This window comes from Gymnogyps californianus, chromosome 9, assembly GCF_018139145.2.
Source record: "Gymnogyps californianus isolate 813 chromosome 9, ASM1813914v2, whole genome shotgun sequence".
Taxonomy (NCBI): domain Eukaryota; kingdom Metazoa; phylum Chordata; class Aves; order Accipitriformes; family Cathartidae; genus Gymnogyps; species Gymnogyps californianus.
In genome coordinates, this window is record NC_059479.1 from 11,481,746 (window position 1) to 11,498,855 (window position 17,110).

A 17,110-nucleotide genomic window follows, 5' to 3' on the forward strand; every position below is an offset into this window, starting at 1 on the left:
AAGCCTATTTAGTGCACAGTATTATTATGTCTTTTTTTTTTTTATTTCTGAGCTTGTTAAACAGTTTCATTGAGTAAGTGAAAGGTCTTCCTTCTGCTAAAGTTGGTTACTTACCAATCTTTCGGGGAAATTCAGAGCTCTTGGAGCTTTTGGTTGGGGAAAAATACTCCAATGGGAGATGTTAATCAGATGTTTTTGTTCCTCTAAGAAAAAGAAGCATAGGAAAGGATTCGTATGTACATAGTGAAGTCGGAAGTTAGTAATATATATTAGGATAAAGTTTTGTGTGACTAGATTTCTTTTCTTCCTAGGCTGGGTTAAGAGCACAGAAGATGCTGTTGATTATTCAGATATTAATGAAGTGGCAGAAGATGAGAGCCGTAGGTATAAGCAGGCAATGGGCAGCCTGCAGCCAGTTCGAAGACCAGGTAGCGTTACAACTCTAGCTGTAGAAGGTATTTTGGGGCAATGGGCCTCGACAGTCTCTTATACGGGTGACATTGTGCCTTTTTACTCCTTGCTTCAAGAACCCAATATAAGCTTTTGTGAAACTGTGTTCACTGGATGAAGCCACTGCTTGATATCTTCCTTTTTTAAGGAATTAGTTCCTCATTAGAGTTAAACTATACTCAGAAGAGAAATCAGGATCCTCCTTTTGCTTTGCGATCCCCTGCAGAGAATACCCAGTACCTGCCCATATTTCTTTAACCTCTGTTCTTAGGAAGGGGGTTATGCAGGATGCCAGGTGCTTCTCAGAGACACTCAAAAGATCAGATCCTGATCCCTTAGAGAGTCACTTCAATCTTAAGATCTCTCTCCTGTTTTACTCTTGAATTCTTTTTCTGAAATGACTTTCTGCAGAAGGCACTTTGGTTCTTTTGTCAGTCCCAGGGATCTCTGTCTGGCCTAGAACAGATTTTCAAAAACACGGAGCTTTTCCCTTTCAGTAGCTGCTAGTGTAAATGCTAAATCTTTGCATGCTCCTTAAAGCTACCTTACACTTAACTTTTCTGTTGACATATTGTGGTTAGTGGGATGTAAAGGTGATTTGGGCTTTTTCACCACATTTTTCTTACTTCTCTAACAGCTTTATTTGCTCTTCAAAGGGTGAATAAGGGGAGGTGATAGCAGAATATATATATATTAAGTGCTTCAGTCATCTTTCTGTCAGTTTGCCTTTTTCCCTCCTTCCCACTAATTCTTAAATTTCAATCTTGCAAATGAGTTTGTGCATAAAGTCGAACTTATAAGAGTTTTGCATCTGGTTACAAAATGAGAACGGTCTCCTTACTAATGAGAAGACATGGTCTTCTCATCAGGTTGGGACAGGTATGAGAGAGTATAAATGGGAAGGGTGCCTGGTTCCCTCTTATTTGTCTGCTTAATATGCAGTCTTGTCTCCTGACTGGTTAGATGAAGATGAGGATGATTACGATGCTGACTGTGAAGATATTGATTCCAAGTTGATGCCGCCGCCACCACCACCTCCAGTACCTGGAAAGAAAGAAGATGAAAAGGAAGCAGCTGCCACTGGTGAGTGAGGACTTTCTTCTTCTTTCTGGCAATATGAATGTCTGAAGGAAGCAAACACTGCTGTGTAGCAGTTCGTTCTGCGGCAAGCACCACGTGTCGTCAAAATTCGGTCTGCAGACTGCATCTAAAGGTGAGTCTTTGTCCTGATATGCAATGTTATAGGATTGTCTGAAATGTAGGGTGAAATATTGTATTTCCAGTGATTGTTCAAATACTGATATTGACAATGAAACTGCTTTTTTATCTCATCCTCTCAGTTGTGGCTGGGAAATTCACCTGGAACGCTTAGGATAAAATGAAAGATTAAACCAGAATGGTACTCATAACACCTGCAGAGGCTTAATTTTTGCATAACTTGGTATAAACAGTAGCTGTGGCATTATGGGGTTGTACTAGGGGACAGGGAGGAAACCTGTTTGTTTATAAGGTGCTTGTTCTATTGTAGTATCTGAAGATGGAGACGGTATCATTTTGCCCTCCATCATTGCTCCTTCCTCTGCTGCCTCCGACAAGGTGGATTTCAGCAGCAGCTCTGATTCTGAGTCAGAGATGGGACCTCAAGAAGCCAGGCAGGCAGAATCCAAGGAAGGCAAACTCACACTTCCTCTTGCAGGAATCATGCAGCGAGATGCTACCAAACAGTTGCCAAGTGTTACAGAGCTCTTCCCGGAATTTCGACCAGGCAAGGTATTGTAAGAGATAAGTGGAAGTGACAGAAACTGTATCATGTAAGCCCTCTAAATGTGAATCGTATAGTATTAAGGGTATGTAGTAAGTAATCACATAGATGTTCTTGCTCACCTCAATACTTTCTTAGTTTCTGTGTGCTGCTGTTTCCAGACTGCTTAACATGTAATGCTTTCCCTGCCATTTGCAGGAGCCTCTTAAAAAACTATATAAATCAGGGTGTGAAATAATGTTTTGCTGTTCTGTAAGGCCTGTTGATTTGTGAAAATTGTTTTTCTGAGGTAGTAGAGAATACTTTTGCCAGATGATTAAAAAATGTAATGCTAATCTGTCTGCTTTCTGGCTTTTCTGGCAAATATTTGCTCCTTCTTTCATGCTGTCCTGAACTTGGTGTGCTCTTGTGATCTGTATCCTTTACTTAATCCTCCCTCAAAACTGCTCTGAGTATGGATCAGAAATTAGCTCAATAACAACTTGGTTGAAAGAATGATTGGTTTTTGCGCAAAGCGAATCATTACAATACTTTCCTAAATGCTCCCAAATAGCAAATGTGGTTGATGTATTTCAATAATTATTTTGAAAGTCTTAAAGCTGTCAAGAGGAGAGGAAATGTAGGAGGGGAAGGAGAATAAAGATGAGCTTATAGTTGCCGAACAGATGATTGTGAGCCAGGATAACTTGGTTTTATGTGTACCTCCATCACAGGCTTTGTGTAAGGAGCTGAGCAATTTGCATAATTAAATGTTATGTGTTAGTGATTTAGCTAACCTTTGTCTATTAGAAGTCTAGGTGAGGCTCTAGCACAGAAGTTAGCCTTCTGGATGCTCTCTTGGCTTTTGCAAATTTGGTGTTTCCTGTGTTACTGTATTTTGTATCAGTTGGTGTGTTCGTTTGTTTGGTGCTCAACATGTAATGTCAGGGACTGGTTCAGTGTTGAACATGCCCAGTGTGTGCAGAAATCAGTGCAAGCTGTTAATGCTGAGCACTTTTCATAATTAATTCATGAGCAATACAGCTGGCAAAGCCTGAAATCCTGGAGGACTGGTTGATGTCTGAGACTGTGCATGTTAGTGTAGCACTGTTTTTCTTGATGAAACCACTTAAAATAGCATGTGGAGAAGCAGACTTTGTGTTTCATTAAACGGCTAGCAGCTTAACTATGTCTGAGACCTTTGCCCTTGGTGAAAGGTCGTTGAAACTGGCCAAAGGGTTCAGAAGTAATTTGGGGGGGGGTTGGGAAGAAGGATAACATGGATGTGGGCAGAGATGAACAGAGTGGTCATATAAACATTATCTCCTTTGGGGATCAGTGTAACAGATTAACAGGGAACATTAATAGGATGTCTCTTTACAAATCTTTGGTTCTAATTCTTGTTTCCTAAATCTGTCAGTTAATTTGGGAATAATGCTTTCCCTCTTTACAAGAGTGCTCTGAAGAAACAATTACCGGTGCTTAAAAAACAGCAATCATAATCGTAGAAGAAACAAGAGAAAGTTTGTCATTGTTGTTAGTGCACATTTTGGAGGTATGCAGTATGCATATAGGGGAACTGCATTATGATGGAAATAAAAATGAGTGTATTATTTCTGGACCATGGTATTTGTTTTTATCTGGTTGCTTAAGAAATGTCTGCTTTATATAACTGTCTTCTGCTTTGTCTCTTTTGCTAATAATTTTATCAGCTCTTCCTCAATCTCCGTGTGTCTTTCTGAAGGTTGTGGATTGTTCAAAATGAAAATAATTATTTCCAGGTGGTGTTTTACCACATGCCCAATACGTAAAGGCAATCCTTCTTCCCTCTGTTGAGTTTCTTTGTGTCTGAAATGAAGAATAAATCCTTCTGAAAAGGAAGGATCCATCAAACAGATGGATCAGAAACTTTTTTTCAAGTATAACCCTGATTACATCAGGGGCTGGGATTATAGTACAGGCCAAGCTTCTCAATTTCAGAGTGCTCTGCTTTTCAGGTGAGGGAAAGACAGACAAGCATTCCACAGTGTTTTTTTTCTCTGACCCTCTTGTTTTTTCCTATTCTAGGTGCTGCGTTTCCTGCGTCTCTTTGGCCCTGGAAAGAATGTTCCATCGGTGTGGCGTAGTGCCCGAAGGAAACGCAAGAAGAAACATCGGGAGTTGGCACAAGAAGTGCAGATACAGGAGGGTGAAGTTGTAGTTGAGAGTGGAATGGAAGGAAAATCTCCTTGGGAATATGAGTTTGCTGCTCCTCCCCCTCCTGAGCAGTGCCTTTCAGATGATGAGGTGGGATATCTAAGACTTAGAGAGGGTCGCCACCTAGCACTGGGGATAGTAGTGGATTGGACAGCAACTTTTAGAGTAAAGAGCTTTTCCTCCAAAATAAAACTGGGGGACAGGGTTGGCTTGTATTCCAGCTGTGCAGAAGCTCTTCTCCAGATACTAGTCAGTGACTTCAGGTGATTGCTTCTTACTGAGAAGGCTGCATCCGTGGTACAGGATCAATAGGAGAGCTTATCCTCTTTGTATCAAGAAGAAATCTCTCTGTTCTTGGAAGTCTAATTGCAGAACATTCTTAAGGCAGCTAGTAAGTATGGAAAAGCACTTCTTAGAAATACTTTTGTCCTCCGAGAATAAGCTGGGAAACTTGGAAGGAAGAAACCTCTTGCTGACACTTGGAGGGACCATCAGTCTAACCATTCCCTCCTTTGCTGTGCTTCAGATTACCATGATGGCACCTGTGGAATCGAAATTTTCCCAGTCAACTGGTGATACAGACAAAGTGACAGATACAAAGCCTAAAGTGGCAGAATGGCGCTATGGCCCAGCACAACTCTGGTATGATATGCTGGGGATCCCTGAAGATGGCAGTGGATTTGATTATGGTTTCAAGCTGAAAGAGAAGAAGGAGCAGGAGGTTAAAGGACACACAGATGAGGGGGTGAGAGGGGAACTGCGGGGGAAGGTGTGGAGATGTGTGTGGCACTGGGGACTGCTGCACAATGAGAGCTTGGTGATGGGCCAGTAGATGGTTGTGTACCATGCAAAATGAGACTTTTAATTGTCATCCTTTAGTTTGAAAGTATAAAGTCAATGCAGGTCTTCAAACAACTATTCTTTCCTTCCAGGATGCAGGGTTGATGGATGAGAAGGATGATCTGCTAGCTGATGAGCACTTCCTTATGGTGACACAGCTCCAATGGGAGGATGATGTTATCTGGAATGGCGAAGATGTCAAGCACAAAGGGACTAAGACACAGCGGGCAAGTTTGGCAGGCTGGCTGCCATCCAGCATGACTAGAAATGCCACTGCATACAATGCCCAACAAGGTAATCGATGGTCTGATATGAATTGTACTTGCTGTAGTTGAGCTGACTCATTACATGCTTTCGTCTCAAATACAGAACATAATTCTTCCTGTCAGGGAATGTTTTTTGGGTAAAATCACAGCTCTGCTCAGAATTCTGAGACTCTTACTTTCTTTACAGAAACAGAGTACATCCCTTCTGTTAAAGAAACTATCAGCTCTGGGTTTCTTCTCCATGTGGAATACCAGATGCTAGATCCATCTACATTAGTATCAAGCAATGCTACACGTAGGATACCTGCTATTTATAGGCCAATGGAATTTTCTTTATATGTTTTTTTTAATTGGGAGAATTGTGTAAAAGTCTTCTGAAGTTTCTCCTGAACTAATAATGATATTCTATTTTTTCTAGATAGGAAGTAACAATTCTTACAAGCCTCAGACTTCTCTTAGACACAGATGCATTTTAAATTTAAATTGCTTGTGTAGAATGAATGTTTATCATCTGTTTGTTATATCTTATCCTGCTTCTACAAGGAAAGACTAATGGGAATGTCAGATCTTTATTTGGTACCAGTGTCAATCCTTTACTGTTCAGCTATGAGTACAAGACACTCTGAGGAGTTGAGTAGGTGAATTGGAGATAGCTTTTTATAACAATTTTCATTTTAGCACAGTTGTGCCTGAGCTATCCAGGCTTGGGCTCGCTGTGTTTGAGTCCCATCAAAAGCTACAGTAACATGTTAAACATGGTTGGTCTGTTCACATGTGTTAGGTCGTATGCCTTCCAGAAGCATTAACTTGAGTGACATAAGTGACATGTCAGCATAGGTGAGTTGGTCTGCCCTGGGAGAAGCTGCCTCCACAGAACAATTCCTTGAGGTCTGCTTGGCCATCCTTTTTTCTGTGACAGTTTGACATAAGACAGGAAGCTGCTGGAGGCCAGACCAACTGTTCTGTCAATGGCAACTGTCTGCTCAAGGCCTCTCACTTTTATAGGGACCGTATAGAAATGCACCTTATGCATTGTCATGCAGCATATGCAAAGCAAGCCAAACATAACTTTGAAGTGGCTGCAGACTCCAGCAGTAAGCTGTGGGTGAACGTTTTTTTGTAAGTCTTACCCGTATGTCGTGGTTTAATCCCAGTCAGCAACTAAGCACCACGCAGCCCCTTCCCCCTTCCCCCTCCCAGTGTGGTGAGGAGGAGGAAAAGAAAAAAAAAAAAAAAAACTCATGGGTTGAGATAAGAACAGTTTAACTAAAGTAAAATATAATACTAACAGTAGTAATAATGAAATAATAATAATAGTAATGAAAAGGAATATAACAAAAAAAAAGGAAGGGAGGGGGAAGAAAAAAAACAGTGATGCACAATGCAATTGCTCACCACCCACTGACCGATGCCCAGTTAGTTCCCGAGCCGCAATCCGCGCCTCCCGGCCAACTCCCACTTGTTCATATACTGGGCATGACGTTCCATGGCATGGAATACCCCTTTGGCTAGTTCAGGTCAGCTGCCCCAGCTATGCTCCCTCCCAGCTTCTTGCACACCTGCTTGCTGGCAGAGCATGGGAAACTGAAAAGTCCTTGGCTTAAGATAAGCGCTACTTAGCAACAACTAAACCATCAGTGTGTTATCAACATCATTCTCACACTAAATCTAAAACACAGCACTGTACTAGCTACTAAGAAGAGAGTTAACTCTGTCCCAGCCGAAACCAGGACACCGTACTAATGACACATGACACTTTTTGTGATATGAGCAGTAGGCCCATCCTGGTTCAGGCTGGAAATCACTCTCTATGCAACCCCCAAGTTCTGATTTAAGGCAATGCAATGCCCTCTAACCCTCCCACTCAAGCTAACCTTACTTTTGTTTTCCTTTTCTCTAGGTTTGAACCGCAGTGGCTCTTTGCTTAATCCACCAATTCCACTAGCACAGAAACCAAATGTAGCAGGAGTCCTAGGTATAGCAAAGGGCAAAGAAAAGCAGGCCCCTGAACAGCAAGGTAATGAGGATGTCAAACTTTGGCCTACGAATAGGTGCATGTGACACATGTTTCTATATAGACTTGTGTTCTGTGTAATAACAGGGTCCTTTTTTGGCAACAAGGCGTAGATAAAAGGGATACTTGTTTGCTCTAAAACCTGTTAGAGGCTCTATTTCATTCTTGGAGGTTCTTTGTGTTTCAGTGGAGCAAAATCTCTGTGTGTTGGTAAAGCTGAGACTTGGGGCTCTGCTTCCTCTTTGCTTCCAAGATGAGTTTTCTTTTGCCTTTTAGAGGTCCTGCCTCAGAAAGCCCTGAAAGATGGGGAAGGTTGAGGGAATAAGATGTGGGGATGAGCTCTGAAATGGGTTTCTGCCAAGGTAGTGTATAAAACTCTTAAGCATTCTACGTTATGATTGTTGCAGTTTCCCTGGATGAAGACAAGCCCTGGTACTCTATTTTCCCAATTGATAATGAAGAGTTAGTATATGGCCGTTGGGAAGACAATATCATCTGGGATGATCAGGCAATGGAAACCTACTTGGATCCCCCTGTCTTAACACTTGATCCAAATGATGAAAACATAATTCTAGGTATGTTTATGGCATCCAGAAATTTGACCCAAATGGGAAAAGACAAGTGGAAATGGAAGCAAGGATTTATAGTCACACTGTAATGGAAATAAATGGACTTGGGCAATACTTATGGCCTTTCTTTGTTCTGGCTTTTGAAGATAATTTGCAAGTAATCAAAGGCCTAAGCAGAAGGCGGCAACGCTAATAACTCTAATGGTGCGGTATATACTTTCAGCTCCCAAGTTAAAAGCAGTAACAGCAGAGTAAAAATTACTGCCCTGAAACTTAAATTTAACATAATTAATCTGATTCTTGGTGTGTTTTAGAAACGACTGTCTTAATTTTACTTGCATGTATGTTGGTATGAAGAGGGAAGGTAGAGTGGTAAACCACAAAGTATCGCATGCTATTCTCAGCATGGGTTGTATTCAAAGCCTGAAGAAGCAGATTCCTTAAGGCTCTTTCAGGCTACAGTAATGGCACGTGGGAGCAATGACTTTGCGTAACACCTGTCAGCATTTTTGTTGCTGCTACAAACTTACTTAGTATTCCTGGAGTCTGATTTGAATGTACTCCCTGCTTCTATTGCTACAGGCTGGAGAGATTCTTTTCTTATTTGGACCACTAAAATCACCACTTTCTCTTAGATCTGTGTGTTGGTAATCTTCAGGCAGCGTTATGTAATTTAAGGATAGGCATATCTTGCTACACTTTTATATGGCCTGGATTGCATTTCCTTCCTCAGGAAAGTGGGTCAGTTCTAAGAATGTCTATATGTATTGATTGAAATGTTTTGATATTAGCCAGCAACCTTGAAAATCACTCTTACTTTGAGCTTGGTTAAAGTAAAGACAAACAGACTTGCAATATTTTCTTTCCAAGTCTGAACTACACCACAAAATTGCAGATGTTTGTATAAATAGTGACAAAGGTGAACCCATTTTTATTTTATATATGGTGACATGAGATCTGTGTGTGAAGTTTACTAAGCCCATGTCACTAGGCCCTGCTTCTCATCTAAGAATCTTACTTGGAGAATCCATGCTTCACAAATTGCTAACTTTTAAAATTCATACTCCTTTCCTGGAATTTTTCAGGAATCCCTTTTGGGTTCAGGTCCATATTATCTTTGGATTCAGACTCACTTTCTTGTGTATATGTGTGGGGAAGAAAAGGTTTATTAATACATGTAGTTGGGAAACAGTATGGGCACTCCTGTTGCCTTGACTCTCAACTCTTTAGAATAGCTTTGGCAGAACAGATGCTATTTCTTGTACTTTCATCAATTAGATTATTAGTAAATTTTGTGTTGAGCAGTGGATACCTCAAGCAATCCCCACAATTACCCTCCTCCCACTGAAATCTACTCACTGCTGAAGAAGGTAAGGTAGAGATTTAAGCATGGAGCTTTTCTGGTTTTTTTGAGCTGGTTTCATATTAACCTGTATGGAGGGAAAGGGGGAGGAGTGTAGAAGGAGGACAGTCACCCCAGAAACTGCACAAAAAGGCTAAAATGTCTGGACCAAGCTACAGCTCGGTAGGAGGTTGCGGTGCTGAAAAGGGAACCCTAGGACAAGTGCCCTACAGTGTGATTGCTTGTGTTTTTAGAAATTCCTGATGAAAAGGAAGAAATGACTTTGAACTCTCCATCCAAGGAGAACAAGAAAGAATCTTCTCTAAAGAAGAGTCGAATCCTGTTGGGAAAAACGGGTGTCATCAAGGAAGAACCACAGCAGGTTGGCATAAGCTTTAGCACCTTGCAGGTTGGGAATGACGTGGAAGGAGTGATTTTTTTGTTTGTTTGTTTGTTTGTTTTTGACACCTCTCTCTCTGTGTTTAAAATTGAATTAGAACATGTCACAGCCAGAGGTGAAGGATCCCTGGAACCTCTCCAATGATGAGTTTTACTACCCCAAACAGCAGGGACTTCGAGGAACCTTTGGAGGCAACATCATTCAGGTAGTCACAGTAGTGTTGGCTATAGAGTGAGAGATAGATAGAGTGTCTTGGTAGGAGGTTTCTAGCTGAGAGTAAGATTTAGGATTTGTAGAAAAACAATTTAGATTACAGCAGGTCAGTTAAGTGTCCATGAGAGAGCTTTTTCATGTTATTTAATTAAAACGATTAGAAAGGAGTTTGAACTAACTTTTCTTGATTGCCCCATCAAACTGAGGTTTAGGTGCTAGATCTTGCTGTATCATACTTGCCGTGCTTTTCTTTGGTGTCTCTGTAGGACTCTTTCTGAAACAGTAGTGGGAGGGGGGAAAGTGGTTCAGATAGTCAAGAGGTGAGGCTGTACTTCTGCTATGAGTGTGTGTTTTAATCTGGATATTATAAAAATAATTTAGATAATGATGAATTTGAACTACTGCTCAGTAGCCCGAGGTGAAGAGGTGATGTGTTTTTCCTCCTTCATTGTGGTATTCAGTGACCTCTTCTAAAACCTCATCTGATTCTAGCCTTTTCTGTAATGGCAAAAATGTATGTCATTCCAAATGCACTTCTCTCCCACTGATAGGGGTAACGGCTTTGCATGCTCCTAGTTAATAAAAAAATCCTCTCACTGGGTACCATTTGAAATAGTAAAATTAAAGTCGTCTCTGTACAGAAAGGAAAGATCTATATATGGACCTAAGTACTTTCTGTCAAAAGGCAACATGTATGATAACAAGTGAATTTCAATGCACTAGTATTACTGCCAGCAGACCTAAAAATATTACTAGGTTCTGTTATATAAGGGTTAGCAGGATAGCAGGATGATCTTGGTTTTGAGATGATACGTGTCATTCTTAACACGTTTTGTTCCTGTGTTAGCACTCTATCCCAGCAGTGGAACTTCGGCAGCCATTCTTTCCCACCCATATGGGTCCTATGAAACTCCGACAATTTCATCGGCCTCCCCTGAAGAAATACTCTTTTGGTGCCTTGTCCCAACCAGGGCCCCATGCTGTGCAACCTCTGCTGAAGCACATAAAAAAGAAAGCCAAGGTACAGTTATTTTTCTCTGTATCTGGTGTCTGCTGTGGCTCCATTTGCACAGCAGATCTGTTACTTGTGCTGTTTTCCTGACACTGTCTTTTCACTGGCACAGATGAGAGAGCAGGAGCGTCAGGCTTCTGGTGGGGGTGAAATGTTCTTCATGCGCACACCACAGGACCTAACTGGCAAGGATGGAGATCTCATCCTTGCTGAATACAGTGAGGAAAATGCCCCTTTAATGATGCAGGTTGGCATGGCAACAAAGATTAAAAATTACTACAAAAGGGTGAGTATGCAGGTTTTGCTGTTGGACAGTGATTTTCTTCTGCCTCTCACTGAGTGCTAACTGCACCTTCATTGCACGTTGCAGAAACCTGGCAAAGATCCAGGAGCTCCAGACTGTAAATATGGAGAGACTGTTTATTGTCACACTTCTCCGTTCCTGGGTTCTCTGCATCCAGGCCAGTTACTGCAGGTGAGAAAAGCAAGCATAAGACAACAGAAAAGTTGAACGTGGACTAATAGGCAGAATGTTTCATACCCTGTTTATTGAATCACAAATAATGCTCAACTTCCAAAAAAACAGATTCTGGTTCATTTTCAGTTTTAAGTCTCTTTGTTTACTGATAGTAATTCAGTTCTTGGCTTTTTTTAAAAAATACCTCTCTGTTGTATGTTTTTTAAAATTGTTGTCGGAATGATAGGAATTGTAGGAAGTGAATCTTTGCTGCTTTGCTTTGTAATGACATTAGAAATACTGTTATAGAGGACTGAGTGGAAGGCCAAAGCTGCTTGAATGTTGGGGAGCTCAGTAAACAGGTGTTGGAGGGGACAGAAAACATGGATTTATCATGGTCCAGGATGTGTGAGCAAAACCTTATGTATACTTTCTGAGAATTGCACTGCTAGTTGTCTGTTGGATGCCAGTTACTAGTCAGGTGTGTAGACTTCTGCTTTTATGAGCCTTTCTCTGTTGTTGAAATACATACAGTTGAGGTGGGGAGAGGAATTAAGAATGTTGTAAGGACCACCTGGCTACAAAATCCATGATAAATGTGAAAATAAATTGATTTCAGTTAATGCTAGCTGCTCTTGCTGCAGCAATAATTCTGTCCATGTTGTACCACAGGAAAAAAGTAAGATGAAGGTTGATAGTAGAGATTCATCACAGAACTGACAATGCTAATTGTTCAAGCCTAAGAGGACTTCATCATGGATAAAACAGGACTTCTGGAAGGCTTGAAGTGAGGACAGGGCCATCTCAGGGAAAGCTTTGCAATGTGGATGAGGGTAGTGTGGGAGAGTAGCAGTGGGTAAGGCTAGTAGAAGCCCTACGGGTGGAGAAAACCCTTTATAGGAGAGGATGGTCTTTCCAGTTCCACTTAGTCTAGTGCCTTCTTGGTGCTAGTTTAAACTTTCTTATCTTTGAATGCTGAACTCTACTGCTCTCTGCTTTTCTGGTTAGGTTCTTACAACCTCCTTTCCTGAGCAAAGTCTTCAGTCCTTGCTTCTGTTGCCTTCTCCCATTCCCAGACTGTGCGTGTGTCCTGGGCTGGTTTCCGTGGTTGTAGTGTTCTTCTGCATATGTGTTCTTTCTGTCCCTTTTTAAAGTACCTCCTTAAAGGTCAGTCCAAAGAGCCCTTTAAACTCTTTTTGCATTTATTCTAGGTTTTCTTATGCCTTTGTGCTTCATCCTTGGTTATTCTCTGCATAAGCAAGGAATGTTCTGACTGCACATCTACATATATTGTGATATAAATGATGGTATACCATTGGAATGACTGGGGTTTTTGTTTTGTTTTTTTTTAAGATCTTTTTTGTAGATTGAGTTACAGAAACTTTGATCAAAACCTGACTTTCAAACTTCGATTTGTTTCTCTTATTAGGCATTTGAAAACAACCTTTTCCGGGCCCCTATCTATTTACATAAGATGCCTGAAACAGATTTCCTGATTATCCGGACACGACAAGGCTATTATGTTCGAGAATTAGTGGATATTTTTGTAGTTGGTCAGGAGTGTCCACTTTATGAAGTACCTGGTCCCAACTCTAAACGAGCTAACACCCATATCAGAGATTTTCTGCAGGTATGTGATAAGAGATAGTTTGGGGATCTGAGGGGTCTTTGGAGAAAGCCCATGGCATAGGCATGGGCCTCATGTGGACAACCTTGATTTCAGAAGCTCATTGCCCTGCTATGTCTCCCTTTTGGGTTTTTTTTGTTTGTTTGTTTTGCTTCTTCTGTTTACTTGCATCCTGTCTGATAAGTATATGATAGAGGCTTTTTGTTAGTCAAAATAAAAGGTTATAAGATTATATAAAAGTGTAGGAAACTGAAGAAATTAGAATGAACTTTGAAGTGGTTATGCTGTATAAAATAATAGTTACATGGGTTTTACTAAGAGGCAATCAAGGGATCTTATGCAGTCCTATTACATAGCACAGAATTAGAGATGCTTCTTAGGTCTTTGTTGATTTCCTAGATCTTGAGGCAGTTAAGCTTTGGGACTGTCAGTGACCATTCAAATAAATATCCCCAAATTTAGATTTTGGAGAAAATTTCTAGTAATTAACTGTCAGTTTAATTCAAAATTATAACTCAAGAGGTATTTGCAGAGCAGGAAAATCCCTGCCGTTCCCAGAGTTCAAGTTTCTGTACCAAAGCATTAACATTCCTAATGTGATAATACAAAATTTCAAGACAAATATTTTTTCCACATTTCATTCTCAAAAGTAGCTGAACCTGAAGCAGACATGTGGCTTGGAAAACTTTACTAAGTAAATTTATAAGAAACAATGAGTTTTAAGTAGGAAGTCTGAAGCAGTCACTAGAAACAGCATTGTCTATACTGTCTTTGCAGGTTTGTTGTATTCTTTCTTCAGACATCACAAATGAGTCTTATTTTGTAGGTTTTTATTTATCGCCTCTTCTGGAAAAGCAGAGACCGTCCTCGGAGAATTCGCATGGAGGATATCAAGAAGGCCTTTCCTTCACACTCGGAGAGTAGCATCCGAAAGAGGCTAAAACTTTGTGCTGATTTCAAACGCACAGGTATTTAAAGATTTTGTGTGGCGGTCAGCCATTCTTTGCTGCTCTTGGAGTTCCAAACAGAGCAGAAGGAGGCAACATCTCCTCCTGATAAACCATTTTTGAAAACATCTATTTGAAGAACTGAAATGTAATCTGATAGGGCTTTTTGTTCCAATTTTTATAAATGTGCACTTTCTTTTGGCACAAGTGTGCTTGATGGTGAGAAATGACTACAATTTAGACATTTTTTTAAAAACCCTTTGGGCACTGATTTACTTATAAAGTAACAATGTATGACACCAACTTATACACGTTCCCTTCCCTCTGTGTATGGCTGTGTTGTGTTTTGCAAGCAAATACATGCCAGTAGAAACTTGTCCCATCTTCATGAGTCTAATAGTGCTCTGAGAGCCTGAGTTCTGATTTTTGTATGTGCGGAATGATAAACAGGTGGTAATACAAAGCTTTTTAGGCTAGCCACGGGGAAAAGTAGTTTGAGGTGAGGAAGTGAAAGGTGGATTAAATGCTTTTGGAATGTAGTTTATACATTGAATGAGCATGAATGTATGAGAGTTTGCTGATACAACAGGTGCTGAGTTGGGGGTGTTGATTTAGACAAATGCAGAGCGAAAAAACCTATCGCTTTTAGTGGTCTAAGTGTCATGGATTTGTCATACTTGCTTCTTTTGCCAGTATTGCAGTAGGGTACCGAATCTTGAAATACAGTTAGGATTATGATGGCATCCAGCATTTGTGGGAAACTACTCAGTGTTTGATCTGTGCATTTTTCAGGGATGGACTCAAATTGGTGGGTTTTAAAGCCAGATTTCAGATTGCCGACAGAGGAAGAGATCAGAGCAATGGTATCCCCAGAACAGTGCTGTGCTTATTACAGCATGATTGCGGCTGAGCAGCGACTGAAGGTAAACGCTCTTTGTAGGCTATAAGGCAAGTTACTGACAAGTAGTTCTGTGAAGGGTGAGGCTAGGTAACGCCTTCTGCCTAAAGCTAATTTTGCTATAAAGTAGGCAAATTAGGCCCCTGACCACTGGGCAACTTGCTAAGTTTTCTGTTGCGTAAAGAGGGAGTTAAGTTCTTAGAGAGAGACGTTATATTCTTACCACCTATTATTTAGATACTGAGTTAGCTTAAAGGTAGCAAAGGGAAGGTATGAGAAAGGTCTTATGTTTCTACGTGGAGCTCTACAGCAGAAAGTAACCAGTATGTGGCTGTGAGAGAGAGTGGTGTCGTGGTTTAACCCCAGCCAGCAACTAAGCATCACGCAGCCGCTTGCTCACTCCCCCCACCCAGTGGGATGGGGGAGAGAATCGGAAAAAAAATAAAACTTGTGAGTTGAGATAAAGACAGTTTAATAGGACAGAAAGGAAGAAAATAATAATGATAATAATAAAAAAATGACAGTAATAAAATAATTAGAATAAACAAAACGAGTGATGCACAATGCAGTTGCTCACCACTCGCCGACTGATGCCCAGTTAGTTCCTGAGCAGCAGTCTGCCCCTCCTGGCCAACTCCCCCCTGTTTATATACTGGGCGTGATGTCATATGATATGGAATATTCCTTTGGCCAGTTTGGGTCAGCTGTCCTGGCGGTGTCCCCTCCCAACTTCTTGTGCCCCTCCAGCCTTCTTGCTGGCTGGGCATGAGAAGCTGAAAAATCCTTGACTTAGTATAAACACTACTTAGCAACAACTGAAAACATCAGTGTGTTGTCCACATTATTTTCATACTAAATCCAAAACATAACACTATACCAGCTACTAGGAAGAAAATTAACTCTATCCCACCTGAAACCAGGACAACTGGTTATTTTTATTGAAGTCGAGTGCAGTATTTAATTATGGAGTTTGTCAAAATACTGGGCAGCTTGACATCTGTGATACTGTGGGTCACAATGAATCTGGAAACAACTGTCTGTGCAAGTGTGCTTGTTCAGCATGACAAGTCTCCACAGGAGATTCATAATACACTTCTAGTTCTCTCTCCAGTAACTTTTTTAAGACTTTAGGTTCTCATTTTTTCCTAATATTTCTCTGCAGGATGCAGGTTACGGGGAGAAATCCTTCTTTGCACCAGAAGAGGAGAACGAAGAGGATTTCCAAATGAAGATTGATGATGAGGTACTGTCAGAGTGATGCATGAGCATTCATGCCAATATTTAAATCTGCATGGCAGGACAGAAACGAGGTCTTTATATTTAAAGTAGGATTTGGTAGATCAAATGTTCTTGTGACTTTCCTGGGAACTCTGCTGTCAAGCTTATACCTGTGTTTGGGGATCCTTCTTGCCAGGTCCTTTTGGGACTAGGCTTTTTGCCTTAAATACCTTTTGTGAGTTATCTACCACTTTGGTTCTTCATAGAGGTTTTATCAGGGCAGCTGAAGGATCAAGAAGTGGAATTCACCCTCATTATGTCAATTGAAAAGTTCTCAGTATGATTGGAAGAATCCAAAATAAAAAGCTTGGAATTCTCCTCAATGGTAGCAGGATTGTGAGGGCATGTTTTGCTTCTTGCTGGCAGGTGCGCACAGCTCCGTGGAACACCACACGAGCCTTCATTGCTGCTATGAAGGGCAAGTGCCTCCTAGAAGTGACTGGTGTAGCAGATCCTACCGGTTGTGGTGAAGGATTTTCTTACGTGAAGATTCCAAACAAACCAACTCAGCAGAAGGTATAGTTCCCAAGGTTGGGTTGGACAAGGAGCAATAACTGGAAAGTCATGTGGGAGAAATGGAGTAAATATGGGGCATCAGGAAGAGAAAATATCAGAAGATAAGCCTAGGAAAGACTGTTATTTGATGACATTAATAGGCTGCGTCTTCCTCTGAACAGGATGATAAAGAACCTCAGCCAGTGAAAAAGACAGTGACTGGGACAGATGCTGATCTGCGCCGACTTTCTCTCAAAAATGCCAAACAGCTTCTGCGTAAATTTGGAGTGCCTGAAGAGGAGGTGAGCATGAACCTGGAGCAGGTTACAGAGTTCTCTTCACTAACAGGTTCAGCAGGTGATGGT

At 41.0% G+C, this 17,110-nt stretch overlaps 1 protein-coding gene across 1 annotated transcript in view; it reads left to right on the plus strand.

Annotated features, from left to right (window-relative positions):
- TAF1 (TATA-box binding protein associated factor 1) overlaps nt 1-17,110 on the plus strand; it is a 34,804-nt gene that overhangs the window by 804 nt on the left and 16,890 nt on the right. The window contains 18 exon segments of the mRNA XM_050901511.1: nt 312-428; nt 1,414-1,533; nt 1,979-2,220; nt 4,259-4,477; nt 4,914-5,156; nt 5,341-5,521; nt 7,891-8,082; nt 9,673-9,800; nt 9,916-10,023; nt 10,879-11,052; nt 11,156-11,329; nt 11,414-11,518; nt 12,930-13,130; nt 13,954-14,095; nt 14,867-14,997; nt 16,135-16,215; nt 16,617-16,766; nt 16,928-17,047. Coding sequence (XP_050757468.1) covers nt 312-428; nt 1,414-1,533; nt 1,979-2,220; nt 4,259-4,477; nt 4,914-5,156; nt 5,341-5,521; nt 7,891-8,082; nt 9,673-9,800; nt 9,916-10,023; nt 10,879-11,052; nt 11,156-11,329; nt 11,414-11,518; nt 12,930-13,130; nt 13,954-14,095; nt 14,867-14,997; nt 16,135-16,215; nt 16,617-16,766; nt 16,928-17,047 — 2,828 coding nt within the window.